Source organism: Mauremys reevesii, linkage group 9 (genome assembly GCF_016161935.1).
Source record: "Mauremys reevesii isolate NIE-2019 linkage group 9, ASM1616193v1, whole genome shotgun sequence".
Taxonomy (NCBI): Eukaryota; Metazoa; Chordata; order Testudines; family Geoemydidae; genus Mauremys; species Mauremys reevesii.
Window position 1 is genome coordinate 56,656,224 of NC_052631.1, and position 22,986 is coordinate 56,679,209.

Sequence of the window (22,986 nt, forward strand, 5' to 3'; positions counted from 1 at the left end):
ATTGGCAGTGGCCCTGGAGGTTTTTCGCCTTCCTCCGAAGCATGGGGCAGGGGTCGCTTGCTTAAGGAGTGGGTGGATCGGCTTATGTGGCCTGCATCTTGCAGGAGGTCAGACTAGATGATCATAATGGTCCCTTCTGATCTTGAATTCTATGATTCTATGATTCTATACTTAAAAAACATTTTGTTATTACCTTTGGAGTTTTTGGCTAGCTGTCCTTCAAACTCCTCTTTGGCTTTTCTTATTATACTCTTGCACCTAATTTGGCAGTGTTTATGCTCCTTTCTATTTGCCTCACTAGGATTTGACTTCCACTTTTTAAAGGAAGTCTTTTTCTCTCTCACTGCTTCTTTTACATGGTTGTTAAGCTACGGTGGCTCTTTTTTAGATCTTTTACTGTGTTTCTTAATTTGGGGTATACATTGAAGTTGGGCCTCTATTATGGTGTCTTTAAAAAGCGCCCATGCAGCTTGCAGGGATTTCACTTTAGTCACTGTACCTTTTAACTTCTGTTTAACTAACCCCCTCATTTTTGCATAGTTCCCCCTTTTGAAATTAAATGCCACAGTGTTGGGCTGTTGAGATGTTCTTCCCACCACAGGGATGTTGAATGTTATTGTATTATGGTCACTATTTCCAAGCAGTCCTGCTATAGTTACCTCTTGGACCAGCTCCTGTGCTCCACTCAGGATTAAATCTAGAGTTGCCTCTCCCCTTGTGGGTTCCCGTACCAGCTGCTCCAAGAAGCAGTCATTTAAAGTATCGAGAAATTTTATCTCTGCGTTTCGTCCTGAAGTGAAATGTTCCCAGTCAATGTGGGGATAATTGAAATCCCCCACTATTATCGGGTTCTTAATTTTGATAGCCTCTCTAATTTCTCTTAGCATTTCATCATCACTATTATTGTCCTGGTCAGGTGGTCGATAATAGATCCCTAATGTTATATTTTTATTAGAGCATGAAATTTCTATCCATAGAGATTCTATGGAACATGTGGATTCGCTTAAGATTTTTACTTCATTACCAACCTAAATCTCCTTTGCTGCAATTTAAACCCATTGCTTCTTGTCCTATCTTCAGAGGTTAAGAAGAACAATTTTTCTTCTTTCTCCTTGTAACAACCTTTTATATACTTGAAAACAGTTATCATGCCCCCTCAGGCTTCCCTTTTCCAGACTAGACAAACCCAATTTTTTAATCTTCTCTCATGGGTCATGTTTTCTAGCCCTTTAATCATTTTTGTTGCTCTTCTCTGGACTTTCTCCAATTTGTCACATCTTTTCTGAAATGTGGTGCCCAGAAATGGACACAATACTACAGTTGAGGCTTAATCAACGTAGAGTAGAGTAGAAGAATTACTTCTCATGTCTAGTTTATAACACTCCTGCTAATACATCCCAGAATTATGTTTGGGGTTTTTTTTTGCAGCAGCAGCTTTTTTTTGTTGACTCATATTTAGCTTGTGGTCAGTTATGACCCCCAGATCCTTTTCTGCAGTACTCCTTCCTAGGCAGTCATTTCCCATTTTGTATGTGTGCAACTGATTGTTCCTTCCTAAACGGAGTACTTTGCATTTGTACTTATTGAATTTCATCCTATTTTCTTCAGATCATTTCTAATGTTTCACACAGTGCAACCTTGTTAGTCTAGACCAGTGGTTCTTAACCTTTACTGCAGCCTGCACCCATTTGGTTCTCAAAATATGTTCTTGCACCCCTTATCAAAAATCAAAATATGTTCTCGCACCCCTTAAATCTAAAAAATATGTTCTCAGACCCCTTAAACCTAGATATATTTTTGTTTGTATATTACAGTATGTAATCATTAAAAAATGTATAATGTTAATAAATACATAGGTTTGATGAAACAGCTGTATTTACGTGCCTGTGCTTAATTTGTGTTTTCGATTATTTACCTTCTAAAAAAAATCTGGCATGTCTCGAACCCCCAGAAAGGGTATCTCCACCCCCAGGGGGTGTATGCACCCCAGGTTAAGAACCACTGGTCTAAACAGTAATTCCACTGAGTGACCTTTCTGAAACACTTTAACAACACATATGAGCGAGTGAAGCAGTTTAATGACTCTCCTCCTCTGGCAGGTCCAGCCCCCAATCTAAAGACATCCCCACACATCCCACTGATGCCAGATTCACAGTCCCTGGATACCTGGGTGATACAGATAAAAGGTACTTGGGTGTTGCACTTAGTGGGGTTATCCAGGAAATCTGAGGACAAAGGAAAATCTAAAGTCCACTGCTCTCAGAAGGCACTCTTATTATAGCCATCAGCCCTGGAGTCTGAAATGATGAAAGGGACTGTGCAGAAGAGTGTAGATACCCCAGCTTGCAGGACGTAAGGTGAGCTTGAGGTGTATTTCACCTCAGCCTTTCCTGACAAGATTCGAATACTTGAGCTCTGTTCTCTTGTCAATGCCATGTGCTTGGAGGGATTAGTACCCTTAGTTCTTAGCCAATGTTAATGTGGATAGGCTCTTCTCCCATCCTAGTGACCATAAGATGCTGCAGAGGCAACAGAGGTGTTGAAGGGCAACTGAAATAAATAGAAAGTCAGTGTCAGTAGGTTGGCACATTGAAATGCAGTTGGGGCCCATGAGACAATCCCCACAGAAAGAGCCTTTGAACAGTTGGACAGAGTCTTTCCTTTTTCTCAGCACACAGAACAGTTTTACATGATGATTCAGGTGCCAGTGATGGGCTTTTCCTTCTTTACCAGATCTGTCCCATGCTATGAGGAGAGACGTCCCACAAGAGAGATCAAATACGAGAGTACCAGAGCCACAGAACACAAAGAGCCTGAACTGAATGTGACAAAGTAAGGAGTTAGGGGGAACAACCATCATATTGCTCTGATGATGAATTCTTTAGCTGTGTTCCGTTCCCCTTTTGTCTAAGGCTTTGGAAATGCCTGTTGCTCCCTAACCTGTTAGCATCAAGCAGGTGCAGAACATCACAATTTGAAATTCCCATGCCAGGTGCCAATTCCATCTATTCCCTGTAGGGACCTTTGGCACTGTAGCACCTTAGTCCCTCCTGTTCTTTTCCTGTAGCACACAGTAATTTGCCCTAATTCTGCATATGCAGGTGCTGTGTGTTGCTGGTGGTTTGTGACATACATGAGGTCAGACTAGATGATCTGCTGGTCCCTTCTGGCCTTAAACTTTATTACTCTACAATGTTCAGGGCAATTAGGCCAAGCAATTCCAAACTCACTGCCAAAGGGCTTAATTTGAGTAATTAATATTCAGATGATATCCACAGAAAAATCAAATCTCAGTGAACTGATCTAATATAGCCCAAGCTTCTCCCAATGTTCCCAAGATCTATCCATTGCATGCGTGTCTTCATGGGTACAATCCATCCCTCAGAAATGCATGCAGAACTCTCACTGACTTCTGTAGACCTTGCAACTTGTGTATAGTTGGGTGGTCCCTTGCTAAGGGTCTCCTAGACCCATGCTAAGGGTCTCCTAACTCCAGCATAAGAGAGCCCAAGTAACAAAATAGTCATTTCTATAGCAGCTCACACCCTAACACATTAATTATACATGAGTGAACTTAGCCTTACAACCCCCTCTCTGACTTAAGTAAATATGATTATCCCATGTTACAGATGAAGAAACAGAGGCACAGCAACTAAAAGATTCTTGCCAAAGGACAGACAGTGAATCAGTGGTAGAGCTATTAGAGGTGCATGTCTTCTCATTCCCAGCATTGTGCCTTAATCATAAGACCTCCTCCTTCTTTCCCACTCTGACCCTGGGTGTTGGCTTGATGTGCAGGTGCTGACCCTGGGTCAGACTCCATTGGCTATTGTTCTTCACTTACAACTGTCAAGCCACTACTGCTGGGAGGAAAGCCCATAGAATGCTGTACATCCCATGGGTGGTGCTAAGAGGAGTTTAGCAAAAGGAGTTCTGTAGACCACGCTTATTTTGCATTGCCTATACTTCCCCCACATTGCCATGTTCTGGAGCAGATATTTCACAAAGGATCTAGCCATTTCAGAATCTAATTCCATGAGCCAATCTCCAAGGCCCTTTGCATACTGGAATGACCCTCATTCTTTGGTAGGTCCAGCCCTTCTTCTGGAGACAACAGCGCTGTTACCCAAGAGGTCCGATACAAAGTCCCCATGCACCTGGATAATGAAGAATTTGATTTCAACAGGTGAGAAGGAGATGTGTATTTTGCTGAGTGATATTAGACATGGAAAGTGTAAGCAGTAGGAATGAAATATGGAATCCCATTTGGTCAAGGCCTCTTAATACTGCACATTAATATGGACTGTCTAGAAAAAGTGCTATTATTGTCTGCAGAAAACTATATGATGTTTGATTATATATTGAGCATTGGCAGTGTGCTCAGTGCTTTACAATCATAAATGAAGACCGGGTACCTCAAGTGAGGATATTGCACTGGTAAGTCTTGGAAGTAGAATCAGGACTTTGATTTAGATTGTCCTCAAGTGAGGATATTGCACTGGTAAGTCTTGGAAGTAGAATCAGGACTTTGATTTAGATTGTCAGGTACCCGGTCTTCATTTATGATTGTAAAGCACTGAGCACACTGCCAATGCTCAATATATAATCAAACATCATATAGTTTTCTGCAGACAATAATAGCACTTTTTCTAGACAGTCCATATTAATGTGCAGTATTAAGAGGCCTTGACCAAATGGGATTTCATATTTCATTCCTACTGCTTACACTTTCCCCACAGTACGCTTTTCCTTGTGGAAAGGTGTCACTTAAGAATGTGCTGTTTCAGATCGTAATGCCATGAGCCGATCTCTGGGGCTTTTCGTGTCCTGCAATGACTTTCTTTCTTCAGCAGGTCCAGCTCTCATTCTACAGAAAGCAATGTTACTATCAATGACCCAAGACACAGAATTCCTGGGTGTATGGAGGCTGGGGAATTGGACCCTGAAAGGTATGGGAAGTCTTGCATTTAGTGTTGTCACAAGAAATCTGAGGACAATGGGAAAAAATTGGCAGTCAGTGTGACAGGTTCCCAAGAGTGCAACCTGGAACTGGGATTGTGCTGAGCCCTCTCTCTTAACAACCTGGGCTCCCTTTCACACTGTGATGCTGTGACGAGCTGCAAACCTCTCCAGATCCTGCACTTAAACTGATATCCACTGGCAGGGACGCACCCAGCTGAGTTACATGAATGCTTCTCCTAGCCACTCATGAACAATAGAGAGGCTCCAGCCAATTCCCCCAGCTCCACAGCCTAGGACCCCAGAAATGTATCATCTTGCCCTGGTCAGGAGCCTGACCAGTGTAAGTTTATTACCCTGTCTGCCACTTCTACAAAGGAAAGTGCACATGCACCAGCTTTTGTACACTGAGCAGATTCCCCAAACACTTCAAGCAAAACACACTATTTTAGGTAAAATATAAAACAGATTGATTAACTACAGAACAATAGATTTTAAGCTATTATAAGTAGTAAGCATACAGATCAAAGTTGGTTACCTAAGAAATAAAAAGTAGAATCGCAATCTGAGTTCTATAAACTAGACAGGATTTGAATCAAGTAGTGTCTCACCATGATAGATAATACAAGTAGGTCACAGATCTTCCATATGCAGGTTGGAAATCCCCTTCAACCTGGGACTACCTCCCCAGTTCAGTCTTTGTTCTCCAGATGTGTTTCCAGGTGTTGAGTTGTGGGGGGAGTGAGGCTAAATGATGATGTCACTTCCCCTCCTTTATAGGAGCTTGCTGGAAAGATCTTTTGCTATGATGTGAGTCAAACAGTGTCCATTGTTTACATGCTCCCTCTGAGAAATCTTTATTGTACAAAGATCCTGTGATAGTCCTTGGTAGTGTGGATTCCACTTAATGGGTCATCAACACTATCAACGACTTCACTGTTGTACCTGAAAGGCTGGTTGTGGGTATTTCCAACTTCACAACATATTTTGATAGCAAAACTTTGTAACTCCAGATATAATGATAGCACATACAATTTAACAGGATATTAATGTTCAACAGATTAAGACTTTTAAAATGATACCTTACAAGACATACTTTGTACACAGCATATCATAATTATATCACCAGGGTACATATGGGGTTGCCAGGGTGTTGCTTTGGGGTACAGAGTGTCACAGTCAGCTGTTCTGGAGAGGCATGGAAGCAAAGCTGGAATTCTTAGTTCAGTGTGTAGGACAGTGGTTCCCAACCTGTGGTCTAAACTATATCTAAGGCGTCCGCGAAAGACAGACTGAAAACTTACTGAACAGAATTCAACTTTATATACAGATAATAGATTTCCAAAGGGGTTCACAAATTTAAAAAGACTGAAAACCACTGGTGTAGGGTATACCAAAGGGTTGTGATAGCAAGGGTTGTTGATATCACATAGGTGACTATGCTAGCTGTCAGCAGTATTGTCATAGCAAGGGACCACAAGAGGTATCACAATGCATGAGAACAGGGGTTCTCAGCCTTTTTCTTTCTGAGGCCCCTCACAACATGCTATAAAAACTCCAGGGCCCGGGGGAAAGGGGGAACTTGGGGCTCTGGGACAGCAGCGGGGAAAGCCCTCAGGGGTGGGTATAGTTTGACTTCTAATTTAGGTGGGCAGGGGCCAGTGGGGCTCGAGCTAGATCCTTACAGTGGGGTCTGTGGGGGGAGCATCACCTCCACCCCCTGACTCTCCTCAACAGGCCGCCCAGCCTGACTAAGTTGTGTGTGTGTGAGGGGGTGCAACCAAAAATTATAACTCGGCTCAAAAAGTTTGAAAACAGCTCAGGGTACAGGGAGAGTGATATGTAAGGGCTGTGTGTGGGCAGAGGATAGCTCAGGGTGCAGGGAGGGGGTAGCTAGGGGCTGTGTGCAGGCAGGGGGGTAGCTCAGTGTGTGTGGGGGTAGGTAGGGGCTTGTGTGTGGGCAGGGGGCTAGCTCAGGGTGAAGAGGGAGGGGGTAGCCTGGTGCAGGGAGGGGGTAGCTAGGGGCTATGTGCAGGCAGGGAGGTAACTAGGGACTGTGTACCAGGAGAGCTCTCCTGCAGTCCCTTTTCCCTGAGGGCTCTGCCAGCCACGGAGCCAGATCCCCCAACCCGGGCAGCTCTTTCCGGCTGTGTGAGCAAAGGGGAGTGGGAGCTGAGACACAGCTTCAACCCCCTGCAGCAACAGGAGATGAGGGAAAGCTGCAGCTACCTGCTCCATGGCACTAGCCAGAGCAGCCTCCGACCTGGCCAGGGGGCAGGGAGAGAAGGAGGGGTGTGTGTGGGGGGGGGTGGAGCTGCCCTGGGATTGCCCTGCTCTTGCAGTGTAGTTTAAGGGGGGGATCACCCCCTGGCCTTTCAACTCTGTCCATGGGCACCGGAGATCGGGGCTTCAACCCTGCAGGTCCTGGCTTCAGCCAACGGAGGTGCTGGGGCTTTGGGCTCTGGATTTTAGCTGCGGAGCCTCAAAGCCCCCCTGAAAGGGTTTGGACACCCCCAGGGGGCCGCAACCCCCGTTGAGAACCACTGATCTAACAAACAGATATGTCCATGTTTTTTTTTTCAACATATGGAAGGGAGGGGGGAAAGGGAGGAGGTGTTGCTTTATATATTAAAAATGTATACACTTGAACTGTGATTGAGATGGAAATAGGAGACAGACTTGTAGCAAAAATAAAAAATGTAAGTACTTCAGAAGCAGGAAGCCTGCCAAACAACCAGTGGGGCCACTGGGCGATTGAGATGCTAAAGGAGCACTCAAGGACGATAAGGCCATTGTGGAAAAACTAAATGAATTCTTTGCATCAGTCATCATGGCTGAGGATGTGAGGGAGATTCCCAAACCTGAGCCATTCTTTTTAGGTAACCTATCATTTAAATCAACTTCTGATGCCAATGTGACACAATTTTTTTAAAAGGCTCCAAAGGTGATCATGGCAATTATAGGCTGGTAAGCCTAACTTCAGTAGCAGGCAAACTGGTTGAAACTATACTAAGGAACAGAATTATCAGACACATAGATGAACACTGGGAAACATTGGGAAGGAGGCAACATGGATTTTGTAAAGGGAAATCATGCATTGCCAATCTACTAGAATTATTTGAGGGGGTCAACAAGCACGTGGACAAGGGTGATCCAGTGGATATAGTGTACTTAGATTTTCAGATAGCCTTTGAGAAGGTCCCTCACCAAAGGCCATTAAGCAAAGTAAGCTGTCATGGGATAAGAGGGAAGGTTCTCTCATGGATCAGTAACTGGTTAAAAGATAGGAAACAAAGGGTAGGAATAAATAGTCAGTTTTTAGAATGGAGAGAGGTAAATAGTGGTGTCCCCCAGGAGTCTGTACTGGGACCAGTCCTATTCAATGTATTCATAAATGATCTGAAAAAAGGGGGTAAACAGTGAGGTGGCAAAATTGACAGATGATACAAAACTACTTAAGGTAGATAAGTCCAAAGCAGACTGCGATGAGTTACAAAGGGATCTCACAAAACTGGGTGACTGGACAACAAAATGGCAGATGAAATTTAATGTTGATAAATGCAAAGTAATGTACATTGGAAAACATAATGCCAACTATACATATAAAATGATGAGGTCTAAATTAGTTGTTACCACTCAATGAAAAGATCTGAGTCATTGTGGATAGTTCTCTAAAACATTCACTCAATGTGCAGCAGCAGTCAAAAAAGCTAACAGACTGTTGGGAATCATCAAGAAAGAGATAGATAATAGAGAACATCATATTGCCTCTCTATAAATCCATTGTACGCCCACATCTTGAATACTGCGTGCAGATGTGGTTGCCCCAGCTCAAAAAAGATATACTGGAATTTGAAAAGGTTCAGAAACAGGCAATAAATATGATTAGAGGTATGGAACAGCTTCCATATGAGGAGAGATTAAAAAGACTGGGACTTAGGCAGCAGGTTTAAAACAAACAAAAGGAAGTGTTTCTTCACACAACACACAGTCAACCTGTGGAGCTCCTTGCCAGAGGATGTTGTGAAGGCCAAGACTATGACAGGGTTAAAAAAAGAACTAGATAAATTCATGGAGAGTAGGTCCATCAGTGGCTATTAGCCAGGATGGGCAGGGATGGTGTCTCTAGCCTCTGTTTGCCAGAAGCTGGGAATGAGTAAGAGGGGATGGATCACTTGATGATTACCTGTTCTGTTCATTCCCTCTAGGATACTTGGCAATGGCTACTGTCAGAAGACAGGATATTGGGCTAGATGAACCTTTGGTCTGACCCAGTATTTCTGTTCTTATGTACATAAGTATCATCATTCTGCAAAATTCACAATAAATACCATAAGTGGACACTAGCCAGGGGAGGCTCCAGGCCCCAGCACGCCAAGCGCGTGCTTGGGGCGGCATGCCGCAGGGGGCGCTCTGATGGTTGCCGGGAGGGCAGCAGGCAGCTCCGGTGGACCTCCCGCAGGCGTGCTTGCGGAGGGTCCTCTGGTCCCGCAGCTCTGGTGGAGCATCCGCAGGTGTGCCTGCGGGAGGTCCACCGGAGCCGCGGGACCAGCGGACCCTCTGCAGGCACATCTGCGGGAGGTCCACTGGAGCCGCGGGACCGGCGACCGGCAGAGCGCCCCCCGTGGCGTGCCACCGTGCTTGGGGCAGCGAAATTGCTAGAGCTGCCCCTGACACTAGCCTAGAGATTCTGTGGACCATATTTGTAGCCCTCACGTCCTGTGAGTTGGGGCTGGACATGATGCAGAAGCATAAGTATTAATTTCCAGGGAACCTAAAGAATCACAGAATATCAGGGTTGGAAGGGATCTCAGGAGGTCATCTAGTCCAACCCCCTCCTCAAAGCAGGACCAGTCCCCAGATGGATTTTTGCCCCAGATCCCAAAATGGCCCTCTCAAGGATTGAAATCACAACCCGAGGTTTAGCTGGCCAATGCTCAAACCACTGAGCTATCTCCCAACAAAAAAAAAAAAGCGCCCCTCCCCCTGCCACAAGCGCTGCTGGGATCCAAATAGAATCTTTGTAAAGTTCAGCCTTAATCAGAGGTCACAAACTTAGAGTGCTATGTGTCTAGATGTGTGTCTAAAATTGGATTAGAGCCGTGTGCCTACAAGCTGCTGATCCCATCTTGTGAAATAGTCACTACTTTGCACTTCTACTGAACTGCATGGGAACTGAAGATGCATGCCCCTTTTGGGAGGTGTTCTGCACTTTGCAGGATCAGTTCCCATGTCAGTTCGTTGGCATCCTGGAGCACAATTTTGAAATTGGTCTCCATTGACACAAGACCTTGACTGTCTTCTCTTTCTTTGTGCATTAAGCTTAACCCTCAGGTGGTTCAGATATTGACAGTAATTGTCTTAATGGGTTTTCTCCTTCTTTGTCAGCTCTGCCACAGGGTGTGGAGAGAGAAGCACCACCAGAGAGATAAGACATGAGAGTAATAGAGCCACAAACTACTACAAATTGGAACGGCGTGTGGGAGGGGGTGTCTGGGGTCCCATGGGGCGCCACGCCAAGATTGTTCAGTTAGAGCAAACTATAAAGAAAGGGACAGATAATCCCCAAAACTGGTGGTTATTCTAATACTTAGATGCACCAAGCTAGCAACAAAACAGCTTCTATAATACGTTATTGGTTACCCAGAAGCCAAAAACACAGTTCCCTTGAAGCAACCCAGGCTTTGGACTCCCACCCAGACAACCAAGTCAAATATGATGAGGATTATTGAAAATCTTGATCATAATATACAAGTTCTACCAATCCCAAAGGATGGACACATTACCTCCCAGGTCAATGAATATTTTAGATCTTACCCAAAAAAATGCTTATAGCCAAATTGTATTAACTAAACTGAAATTTATTAAAAAAAAGAAAAGAGAGAGTATTGATTAAAAGATCATTAAACATACAGACATGAATAGAATTCTAAGGCCAGTTTCATAGTAGAGAAGGTGAGCTTTAGAGCGGCAAAGAGTTTGTTCAGAATTAGTCCATAGGTTCAGTCCAATGTTCAATATCAGGGTGACCCAGAATGGAAGTGGAGATCTCAATATTGTAGCTCAAATTTCCCCTGATGAAGCATAAGCAGTTTTGAGATGAAAGGATCAGATCCCTAAAGCCCTTTATACATTTTCTCGGCAGCCTTTTGACTTCATGCAGTCTTTTGGTGAACAGTAGTGTTTTTGAAGTAACCTCCTATTTCTTAAATATCACCAGTAATTAACTACATGGATTAACAAAAAGCAATTTCCTGTCTCCTGTCACCTTTTGCAGGTGATTTGCTATATACTTAAAAGAGAAATCAAGACAGTGATATCACTACATTCACAGTTCATTTAAATGTTAATATCTCCTTTTGATCTCTGAATTAACAGAATACAGCAATAGACAGGAACTGTTTGGTTACATTGTTAACCTCTAACAATATGTATATAAACACACAAAACCATGAACTTTGTCTACTAATATGTCTCTAATGGTTGAATCTGGGTCAATTCGCCAGCTAGTTGTGTAACCCTTTCTGGCTCTGTGTCACAGAGGGTAATCAATCAGTGGGACTAACACAAAGTTAGCTAGACAATATGGGTGAGGTAATATCTTTTATTACCTCACTCACCTTGTCTCTTTATATCCTGGGACCAACCTGGCTACAACAACATTGCATACACCAAAGTTAGCTACTCAGTGCAAGAATTCCTCCATCTTATTTTATTCCTGTCCCACTCAAAAGCACAGAAATGCATTTCTCTCTAACCCCTTTGCTTCACACTAAACTATGAGCCATAGCAACAGGCAATCCCAACTCTGAAGTCACAGGAGAGCAATCTGGATTATGAAAGTTCAGACATTGTCCAATGAAAAGTGAAAAGGCAAGTTTCTTCCCTGAGTAACAAACCACACCACTCCATCAACAGAGCTGGGTAAATAAAGGATTTATCCATTTGCTGGCAATTTAGAAAAGTTGGGGTGGGGAGTGTGATGTTTCCTTCTGGTGTTATCCGGACCGGTGGTCTGCTAGGTCACTCCAATCCTTGACTCTGGGATCCAGCCATATCCTGCTCTGCTGTGAGAACCCCCACTCCTGGGCTGTTCATGCACAGCCTCTGGCATGTAAGCTGCTCCCAGCTACGTGCAACCGAATGCCACTAGCCAATATCTCCGGTCCCAGAAACAACCCTAGGAACCTCCATCTTGCAGTGTTCAGTTATACCCACTGGACGCTGCAAGCTTATATAAGTTCATCAATTTAACAAAGAAATTTATATGTACCAGGCTTGTTATCCCAAGGAGAGTCTTTGACACACATCAGACCAAATGCACTGCTTCAGGTAGAATAAACAAACAGATTTATTAACTATAAAGATAGATTTTAAGTGATTATAAGCCAAAGCATAACAAGTCAGCGTGGTTACCAAAATAAAATAAAATATAAGCACGCAGTCTGAACTCTCAACCCTATTAGACTGGGCAGCAACTAGATTAAGCAGTTTTTCTCACACCACTGGATACTGTAGTCCTTAATATACAGGTTTGTTCCTTAAACCTGGGCCAATCTCCTGTGTTGGAGTCTTGACTTCTTCTCAGTGTGTTGCTTGCTTGCAGCATAGGTGGGGCAGGAGAAGGGCCCAGTATGTGTCCACTTTGCCTGTTTTATACTCTCAATCCATGTGCTTGTAGAACACAAATCCAAGCATGACTGTATGGCATTGCTGAGTGTCTCTAAGCAAGGGCTTTGTCAAGCCGGGCCTTAACAACCTCTAAGGATGGAGATGCCACCACCTCCCTAGGTAACAAGTTTATCTTACAAAACATGCCTCTGAGGTTGGGTTGGGTTCTTTCGCAAATGGTCAGAGAAGAACACCCAGTTCTGTTCCTCCCGCATGGCCCCACAGTATGCCTACATTTTTATGGATGACTTAGAACAACGCTTCCTCAGCTGTCGTTCCGTAACACCCCTACTCTACTTACACTACATTGATGACGTCTTCATCATCTGGACCCGTGGAAAAGAAGCCCTTGAGGAATTGCACCATGATTTCAACAATTTCCATCCCACCATCAACCTCAGCCTAGACCAGTCCACACTAGTGGTCCATTTCCTGGACACTACTGTGCTAATAAGCGATGGTCACATAAACACCACCCTATACCGGAAACCTACTGACCAATATACTTACCTACATGCCTCCAGCTTCCATCACACCACATGATCCATTGTCTACAGCCAAGCTCTAAGATACAATCGCATCTGCTCCAATCCCTCAGAGACAAACATCTACAAGATCTCTATCAAGCATTCTTAAAACTACAATACTCACCTGAAGTGAAAAAAACAGATTGACAGAGCCAGAAAAGTACCCAGAAGTCACCTACTACAGGACAGGCCCAACAAAGAAAATAACAGAATGTCACTAGCCATCACCTTCAGCCCCCAACTAAAACCTCTCCAGCGCAGCATCAAAGATCTATAACCTATCCTGAAAGATGATCCTTCACTCTCACAGGTGTTGGGAGACAGACAAGTCCTTGCTTACAGTCAACCCCCAAACCTGAAGCAAATACTCACCAGCAACCACACAAAAAAAACAATAACCCAGGGACCTATCCTTGCAACAAAGCCCGATGCCAACTCTGTCCACATATCTATTCAAGTGACACCATCCTCGGACCTAATCACATCAGCCACGCCATCAGGGACTCATTCACCTTCACCAATGTGATATATGCCATCATGTACCAGCAATGCCCCTCTGCCATGTACATTGGCCAAACCAGATAGTTTCTACGCAAAAGAATAAATGGACACAAATCTGACATCAGGAATCATAACATTAAAAAACCAGTAGGAGAACACTTCAACCTCTCTGGTCACTCAGTAACAGACTTAAAGATAGCAATTTTGCAACAGAAAAGCTTCAAAAACAGACTCCAATGAGAAACTGCTGAGCCTGAATTAATATGCAAACTAGATACCATTAATTTAGGCTTGAATAAAGACTGGGAATGGCTGAGTCATTACACAGATTTAATCTATTTCCCCATGTTAAGTATCCTCACATCTCTTATCTGAAATGGGCCATCTTGATTATCACTACAAACGTTTTTTTTCTCCTGCTGATAATTGCTCATCTTAATTAATTAGCCACTTAGAGTTGATATGGCTACTTCCACCTTTTCATATTCTGTATTGTGATAGACCCAGGCCAGCTGGGAACCACAGAGTAGTAGAAGGGAGATATACAGGCCACTGGATAAGTAGTTTTCTGTTCCCTGAGTGACCAGAGGAGGGGCTGCTCCAGGCTAATGAGAACAGCTGACTCCAATTAACCTGCTTAGAGTCAGGTGAGGCTGTTAAGCACCTGACTCTAATTAAGGCCCCTCTGATGCTATAAAAGGGCTCACTCCAGTCAGACCAAAGGGAGCCAGGGAGCCAGAGGAGAGGAAGTGCGTGCGAGGAACTGAGAGCAAGAGGCGTGCAAGAAGCTGAGAGTGAGTAGGCATATTGCTGGAGGACTGAGAAGTACAAGTGTTATCAGACATCAGGAGGAAGGTCCGGTGGTGAGGACAAAGAAGGTGTTGGAAGGAGGCCATGGGGAAGTAGCCCAGGGAGTTGTAGCTGTCCCACACCTGTACCAGGAGGCACTCTAGACAGCTGCAGTCCACAGGACCCTGGGCTGGAACCCAGAGTAGAGGGAGGGCCCTGGTTCCCCCCAAACCTCCCAACTCCTGATCAAACACTGGAGGAATTGACCTGGACTGTGGCTTCTACCAGAGGGGAAGGTCTCTGGGCTGTTTCCCGACCCACAGGGTGAATCTGTGAGGCAAGCAAATCCGCCAATAAGTGCAGGGCCCACCAAGGTAGAAGAGGAACTTTGTCACAACATATATATATATCTCCTTACTATATGTTCCATTCTATGCATCTGAAGAAGTGGGCTGTGGCCCAAAAAAGCTTATGCTCAAATAAATTTGTTAGTCTCTAAGGTGCCACAAGTACTCCTGTTCTTTTTGTGGATACAGACTAACACGGCTGCTACTCTGAAAAGAGTAACAAGGTGGTTCCTGTTGCTACAACCTTTACACTTCAGAGTACAACATAGGTCTGGAATCAAGCATGGCAACACTGATGGCCTGTTGAGGGTGCACTGTTTGCTGACCCAAGTAGTCCAACCACGTAGGCAGAAAACCAAGCCCATAAAACTGGCTGAGAGAAGGACGGACTGCCCCTGTGCAGCCAAGAGGGACTGTTTTACCCCAAGTCCATCTCACCAAGGCTAAAAATAGTGCAGGCTGGCGAGGCCGAAAAGGTGCTTTGCCAGAGAAGCTACTTAGAACTCTTTAAATAACCTGGTTTGACCCTTCTTTCTCAGTGCACTGAGCTGATCTCTGACTGGTTCAGATACAAGTGCTGAAGACATTCATAGTCATTTTCCTGCTTTACCAGGATTGCTCCAAATTACAAAGAGAGAACTTTGAGCAGCAGAGAGATCATAGAATCATAGAATCTCAGGGTTGGAAGGGACCTCAGGAGGTCATCTAGTCCAACCCCCTGCTCAAAGCAGGACCAAACCCAACTAAATCATCCCAGCCAGGACTTTGTCAAGCCTGACCTTAAAAACCTCTAAGGAAGGAGATTCCACCACCTCCCTAGGGAACCCATTCCAGTTCTTCACCACCCTACTAGTGAAAAAGTTTTTCCTAATGTCCAACCTAAACCTCTCCCTCTGCAACTTGAGACCATTACTCCTTGTTCTGTCATCTTCTACCACTGAGAACAGTCTAGATCCATCCTCTTTGGAACCCCCTTTCAGGTAGTTGAAAGCAGCTATCAAATCCCCCCTCATTCTTCTCTTCTGCAGGCTAAACAATCTCAGTTCCCTCAGCCTCTCCTCGTAAGTCATAATTTCCTGACTGACAGTTTATATCCGTCAGTCTCTCGTGTCATTAGCACTGAGCTGCTGAAATAATTCTTCTTCCTCTGGTATTTATCCCTGTATATTTATAAGAGTAATCATATATCTCCTCATCCTTCTTTTTGTTCTGGAAAACAAAAACAGCTCTCTCAAGTCCTCCTCATTCCCTTTTTCATCCTTCTCCATTCATTCTTCAGGCCCTTCTTAGTGGTTCTTCTAGTTTTTGTTCCTTCTTCTCTATGAACATGGGAGACCAAAACTGCACACAATACTCCAAATGATTTAACCACATCACATTGCCTACTCATAGTCATCTTGATCCAACCAGGACTCCTAGGTCCTTCTCTCCTCCCTTACTTCCAACTGAGTGTGTCCCCAGCTTAACTAAAGTTCTGCTAGACATCCCTAAATGCATGCATAACCTACACTCTCACTATTTCAATTTGAATTTCATCCTGTTATTAACCACAAGGTGGTCAATCCCCTGAATATCCCGATCCTCCCTCCCCTTTCTTCAATACCCCAAACTTGGTTCCATCCATCAACCCTTTATCAGCCTACTCCTACTCTTGGTTTACCTCAGTCAGCAATAATAGATAAAATGCGGCCCCGGAACCATTCTCTCTTTTAAGATTTTTCCATGACTTTGCATACTACAGATGTTAGACTGTAAGTCATGTGCTCCAGCCCCCTAATCATTTTTGTTGCCCTCCGCTGGACTCTCTCCAATTTATCCACATCCTTCTTGTAGTGTGGGGCCCAAAACTGGACACAGTACTCCAAATGAGGCCTCACCAGTGCTGAGTAGAAGGAAATGATCACATCCCTTGATCTGCTGGAAATGCCCCTACTTATACAACCCAAAATGCCATTAGCCTTCTTGGCAACAAGGGCACACTGTTGACTCATATTCAGCTTTTCGTCCACCGTAACCCCTAGGTCCTTTTCTGCAGAACTGCTGCCCAGCCATTCGGTCCCTAGTCTGTAGCAGTGCATGGGATTCTTCTGTCCTAAGTGCAGGACTCTGCACTTGTCCTTGTTGAACCTCATCATATTTCTTTTGGCCCAATCCTCTAATTTGTCTAGGTCCCTCTGTATCCTATCCCCAGGGGCGGCTCTACGTTTTTGGCCGCCCCAAGCAGTCATGCGCGGGAGGCGCCCCGGAGCCGCGGGAGCAGCGGACCTCCCGCGGGCATGACTGCAGAGGGACCGCTGGTCCCGCGTGGCTCGGCTGGACCTCCCGCAGCTGCGGATGGTTCGCGGGTCCGGCGGCTCCGCTTGAGCTGCCGCAGTCAGGTCCAGCCGAGCCGCGGGACGAGCGCCCCCTCCGCAGTCATGCCTGCGGCAGGTCCAGTCGTCCCGGGGCTCCGGTGGACCTCCCGCAGGCATGACTGCGGCAGGTCCGCCGGCCCAGCCTGCCGCCCCCCCCCGGCCGCAGGGGACGCCCCCTAGATTTTGCCGCCCTAGGCACCAGCTTGTTTTGCTGGTGCCTAGAGCCGCCCCTGCCTATCCCTACCCTCCAGCGTATCAACCACTCCTCCCAGTTTAGTGTCATCTGCAAACTTGCTAAGGGTGCAGTCCACACCATCCTCCAGATCGTTAATGAAGATATTGAATAAAACCGGCCCCAGCACCGACCCTTGGGGCACTCCACTTGATACCGGCTGCCAACTAGACATGGAACCATTGATCACGACCCGTTGAGCCCGACCATCTAGCCAGTTTTCTATCCACCTTACCGTCCATTCATCCAGCCCAGACTTCTTTAACTTGCTGGCAAGAATACTGTGGGAGACTGTATCAAAAGCTTTGCTAAAGTCCAGAAATAGCACATCCACTGCTTTCCCCTCATCCACAGAGCCGGTTATCTCATCATAGATGGCAATTAGGTTAGTCAGGCATGACTTGCCCTTGGTGAATCCATGCTGACTGTTCCTGATCACTTTCCCCTCCTTTAAGTGGTTCAGGATTGATTCCTTGAGGACCTGTTCCATGATTTTTCCAGGGACTGAGGTGAGACTGACTGGCCTGTAGTTCCCTGGATCTTCCTTCTTCCCTTTTTTTAAAGATGGGCACTACATTAGCTTTTTTCCAGTCGTCCGGGACCTCCCCCGATCGCCATGATTTTTCAAAGATAATGGCCAATGGCTCTGCAATCTCATCGGCCAACTCCTTTAGCACCCTCAGATGCAGCGCATCCGGCCCCATGGACTTGTGCTCGTCCAGCTTTCCTAAATAGTCCCAAACTACTTCTTTCTCCACAGAGAGCTGGTCACCTCCTCCCCATACCGTGCTGCAGAGTGCAGCTCTCTGGGAGCTGACCATGTCTGTGAAGACAGTGGCAAAAAAAGCATTGAGTACACGAGCTTTCTCTCCCTAGGTTCCCTCCCTCATTCAGCAAGGGGCCCACACTTTCCTTGACTTTCTTCCTGTTGCTAACACACCTAAAGAAACCCTTCTTGTTACTCCTAACATCTCCGGCTAGCTGCAACTCCAAGTGTGATTTGGCCTTCCTAATTTCACACCTGCATGCCTGAGGAATACTTTTATACTCCTCCCCGGTTATTTGTCCAATCTTCCACTTCTTGTAAGCTGTTTTTTTGTGTTTAAGATGAGCAAGGATTTCACTGTTAAGCCAAGCTGGTCGCCTGCCATATTTACTTTTCTTCCTACACATTGGGATGGTTTGTTCCTGCAACCTCAATAAGGTTTCTTTAAAATACAGCCAGCTTTCCTCGACTCCTTTCCCCGTCATGTTATTCTCCCAGGGGACCTTGCCCATCAGTTCCCTGAGGGAGTCGAAGTCTGCTTTTCTGAAGTCCAGGGTCTCTGTTCTACTGCTTTCCTTTTTTCCTTGTGTCAGGATCCTGAACTCGACCATGAGATGAGTCAGGAGAGTCCTCAAGCCAGGAGGCACAAGGAGCCTGACCTGAACTCAGAAAAGTAAGGAGTCAGTGAGATCAATGCCTTGCTTGTTGTCTTGGATGGATCTTGGCTCCTCATCCCCTGTTGTTTCCATGAATTGATACATTCCCTTGATGAAATCCTGACTCCACTAGTGTCAACAGGGGTGAGCTGCAGCGGGTTCGCACGGGTTCGCGCGAACCCGTTGTTAAATTTTAGCAGCCATTTTAGAACCGCTTGTTAAGGGCTGCTAAATTTAACAAAAGTTCCCGCCCACTCTTCTCCTGCTCCGCCCCCTTCTCCTCCCCCTCACCTGCTTCCCGCGAATCATATGTTCGCGGGAAGCCTGAACAAGCAGCATGGAGGCAGCCAGCAGGTAAGCTGGGGCGCGGAGGGGGAGGGGAGGTGCGGTGCGGCTGGCTCAGCAGCTCCCGGTCCCAGACCGCGGCTCCTCCAGCCAGCGCCGGCCCGGGAGTCGGGCCCGGCTGCCGCCGGCGGCCGGGCCCCGGTGCCGGCCGGGAGTCGGCCCAGCGGCGGGCCCCGGTGCCGGCCGGCCCGAGTCGGGCCGAGCGGCCAGGCCCCGGCCCGGCCGGGAGTCGGGCCGAGCGGCCGGGCCCCGGTGCCGGCCCGGCCCAGGGAGTCGGCTCGGCGAGTCGGGCCGGGCCCCGGTGTCGTTCCGGCCCGGGGAGTCGGGCCGAGCGACCCGGCGAGTCGGGCCGGGCCCCGGTGTCAGTCCGGCCCAGGAATCGGGCCCGCCCGGGCCGGGCGGGCCCGGTGCCGCCTGGCCGGGAGTCGGGCCCGGCCCGGGGAGGCGGGCCCCGGGGCCGGCCCGGCCCGGGGAGTCGGGCCCGGCCCGGGGAGTCGGGCCCCGGTCGTGGTCCTGGCAGAGTGGACCCGGTCCCCAGGCAGTGTGGTAAGGGGGCAGGGAGGGGGTGGGTTGTGGGGTGGATAGGGGTCAGGGCAGTCAGAGGGCAGGAACAGGGGATTGAATGGGGCAAGGGTCCCGGGAGCCGTCAGGAAAGAGCAGGGTTGGATGAGGTGGTGGGGGCACTCAGGGTCAGAGAGAAGGGGTAGTTGTATGGGGTAGGGGTTCTGGGGGGCCATTGAGAATGAGAGGAGGGGTTGGGTGGGGCAGCAAGGGGCAGTCAGGGGACAGGGAAGGGGGGGATGGGTCAGGGGTCTCGGAGTGTGTGTGTTAAGGAACATGAGGGGTTGGATGGGGCACGACCCAACGGGGAAGGAGGGAACCCGTTGTTAAAATTTTGGAGGGAGGAGGGAACCCGTTGTTAAAAATTTGGCAGCTCATCACTGAGTGTCAATGGCAAAACTCCCTCTGTATGATTGTATACATCTATTAATAATGAAAAGAGAGCAAGGATTTTACTCTCTGAATGTGCTTGATTGTGTTTAATTCCTTGGCACCAGGTTAATCAGAACATCACTAATAGCACTACTGAATTTTGCATCCATGTACTATGTTGGGAAGTTCAGCTCTAGGATTGTGGGAGTAAATGTAGACTATGACTCTATGGGTTAACTGTTGCAAAGTTAAGCATAGCAAATCAATTCATTCTCTGAGGGACTTTACAGGCTGCAGTGACTCTAATATTTAACAAGTCCAACTCCCACTCTAGACAGAGTACTTTCAGCATGATAGAGACCTGTCATGTGATGCCTTCATATCTGAACCACCAATGATACAACACCAGCATGTCAGAACTCAGTCAGAGGATCCCATCATATCTGGACAACTAAGTATACAACACCAGAAGATAGGGAGTTGAGAATGGTCACGGAAAGAACTTGGAGATACTTAGAGTAAGCTGCTGTGTGGCTAGGGGGTCTGAAAGCAAAGTGGAGTCTTATGCCCAGGCCCAGGAATCATGTAGACTGTAGTCTGTAATCAGAGAACAGGCTACAGGAGCCTGTTTTGTACCGATTGGCGGCAGTAACATGGAGTAGTGTTACCAGACATCACAGAATGCAGCAAGGGTCAGACATTGGACTGGGACTTGGAAGATGTGGGATCATTTAGTTGATGAAGTAGCTCTGTTGGATGAGCATTAAACTGAAAGTTTAAAGGTTTCTGGTTCAATCCCAGTGCTGGTATGCCCTAGTCTGTAGTACTGGGGTGTTTTCTGGGAGTGTAGCTGTGCCCTTAGCCAACAACAGTCTCTGATCTCCAGCTCCTCAGCAAAAGAAGAAAGAGTGTGGTTCTGCACCTAGGTGGCCTGCCTGACCTTTCTTTCATCTTGGCAGAGGGTTAGACTAGATGACCCTTGTGATCCCTTCTAGCCCTATGATTCATGGCTTTATCTCATTATGTTTCTGTGTCCTTGGGCAAATCATCTCCTCTCTCTGTGCCTCAGGTCCTGATCTATAAAATGGGCACAATAATACTCCATTTCTCCCACCCGTGTCTGTCTTGTATCTTTGGACTATAAACTCTTTCGGGGCAATACTGTCTCTTGCTATGATTGCGCAGAGTCTAGCACAATGGGGTCCTGGTTTTAGTTGTAGCCCATAGGCATTTTTGTATTATAAATAAATAAATACCAACAACAAAATGCATGAGAGATCCCCAGATTGTGTGTCTCTCCTCACCACTCTGGCAGAGTGCAATGTCAGGAGGTCAGTTTGCTGTGTTTTAGAGCAGTGCTGCATTGCTGATCTGCTTTACACCACTGGGACTCAGAGGGAATATGTCACAGTGCACGGAGCAAGGGCATCACATGTATAGGCCAGAGAGCTATTCATTTCTCTACGGCCTTAGTCTCACCTTCCTTCACTCTTTAATTCACCATTAACTTTTTATCATAATTTAATCGTTAGAATTAAATACCAAGTTATACCAAGAGGACCCAATCAGGATCAGGGTGCCTAGGAGGCAGTGCGGCCTAGTGCCTAGAGCACTGAACTGGGACTCCGGAGACCTGGGTTTCTATTTCTGGCTCAGCTGCTGGTCTGCTGGGTGAGCTTGGAAGTCAGCCCACCACTCTGTGCAGGGCTGGCTCCAGGCACCAGCCGAGCAAGCTGGTGCTTGGGGCGGCAGATTCCAAGGGGCGGCATTCCACCCAATCCTTTTATTTTATTTTATTTTTGTTGCCCTTCCGCCGCCCCTGCAGGTTTTTTTCTTTTTGGTTTGCTGCTCCTGCTGCCCTGTAGGGGGCGGCAGCACGGAGGAGGGGAGCTGCTGGGAGTGGTGCCAGGTCTGCAGCAAGCCCGGCACAGCAGCCTGCATCCCTCCCTGCCCGCCCACCAGAGTGGCGCGGAGCCCTCCCAGCAGGCGGCGTGGCGGGAGGGGCCGCATGGCAAGTGCCCCCTTAAGGAAGCCCTGGCCGCCCCGCTTCTGTCTTCCCTCCCGCCCCGCTAGCCGGGGCGCGCACTCCGCTGCCCGGGGTCTGCGGGGCTGGGAGTCCCCCTGCACCCGCCACCCTGCAGGTATTTTTTTTTCTTTTTTCTTTTTTGTTTTTTCTTCCCTTCACTGCTCCGGCCGGCCGGGCAGTTTGTTTCACGCGCCCCCCCTCCGTCGCTCCGACTGACCAGCAGGTTTCACGCCCCCCCTTAGCTGCTCCAGCTGGCCAGTTTGTTTCACGCCCTCCCTTCGCCGCTCCGGCTGGCCGGGCGGTTTGTTTTGCGCCCCCACCCCATTTGCTGCTCTGGCCGGCAGGTTTGCTTCACGCCCCCCCCCTGCCCTTCCCCGCCCTCCTCTCCCCCTCCCCCCCCCATCGCTCCAACTGGTGGGCGGGTTTCATCCCCACCCGGCCCTTTGCTGCTCCAGCCAGCAGGTTTGTTCCCCCTCGCCCCTTCCCTGCTCCGGCTGAGCGGCAGGTTTGTTCTCCCCCCCTTTGCTGCTCTGGCCCCCGCACAGGTTTTTTGGTTTTTTTTTGCTTGGGGCGGCAAAAAAGCCAGAGCCAGCCCTGACTCTGTGCCTCAGTTTCCACATCTGTAAAATGGACATGATACTGATCTCCTTTGTCAAGTGCTTTTAAACCTACTGGAGGGAAGTGTTATGTAAGAACTAGGTGGTGCTGTTATTAATATAGGTGCTGTACAAAAACAGACACAGTCTGTGTCCCAAAGCAGCAGGGTAAGAAATAGAACTATGGAATGTTGTGTTGTCTGAAAAATAAAGTTTTTCTTGCAGTTTAAAGCTGTTCCCTTGATCAGATCTATGCTGGAGAAATACATACTCTGTCAATACAT

General features: G+C 47.2%; 1 protein-coding gene across 11 annotated transcripts in view; it reads left to right on the forward strand.

Moving 5' to 3' along the window:
* ZNF185 (zinc finger protein 185 with LIM domain) overlaps positions 1–22,986 on the forward strand; it is a 139,317-nt gene that overhangs the window by 100,815 nt on the left and 15,516 nt on the right. For 8 of the 11 annotated variants that reach the window (XM_039486982.1, XM_039486987.1, XM_039486990.1 and 5 more), the window contains 4 exons: positions 2,100–2,186; positions 2,734–2,832; positions 4,091–4,186; positions 4,851–4,949. In XM_039486982.1, coding sequence (XP_039342916.1) covers positions 2,100–2,186; positions 2,734–2,832; positions 4,091–4,186; positions 4,851–4,949 — 381 coding nt within the window. The remainder of the gene's footprint in view (positions 1–2,099; positions 2,187–2,733; positions 2,833–4,090; positions 4,187–4,850; positions 4,950–22,986) is intronic. The other 3 variants (XM_039486991.1, XM_039486985.1, XM_039486989.1) reach the window with 2 other exon arrangements.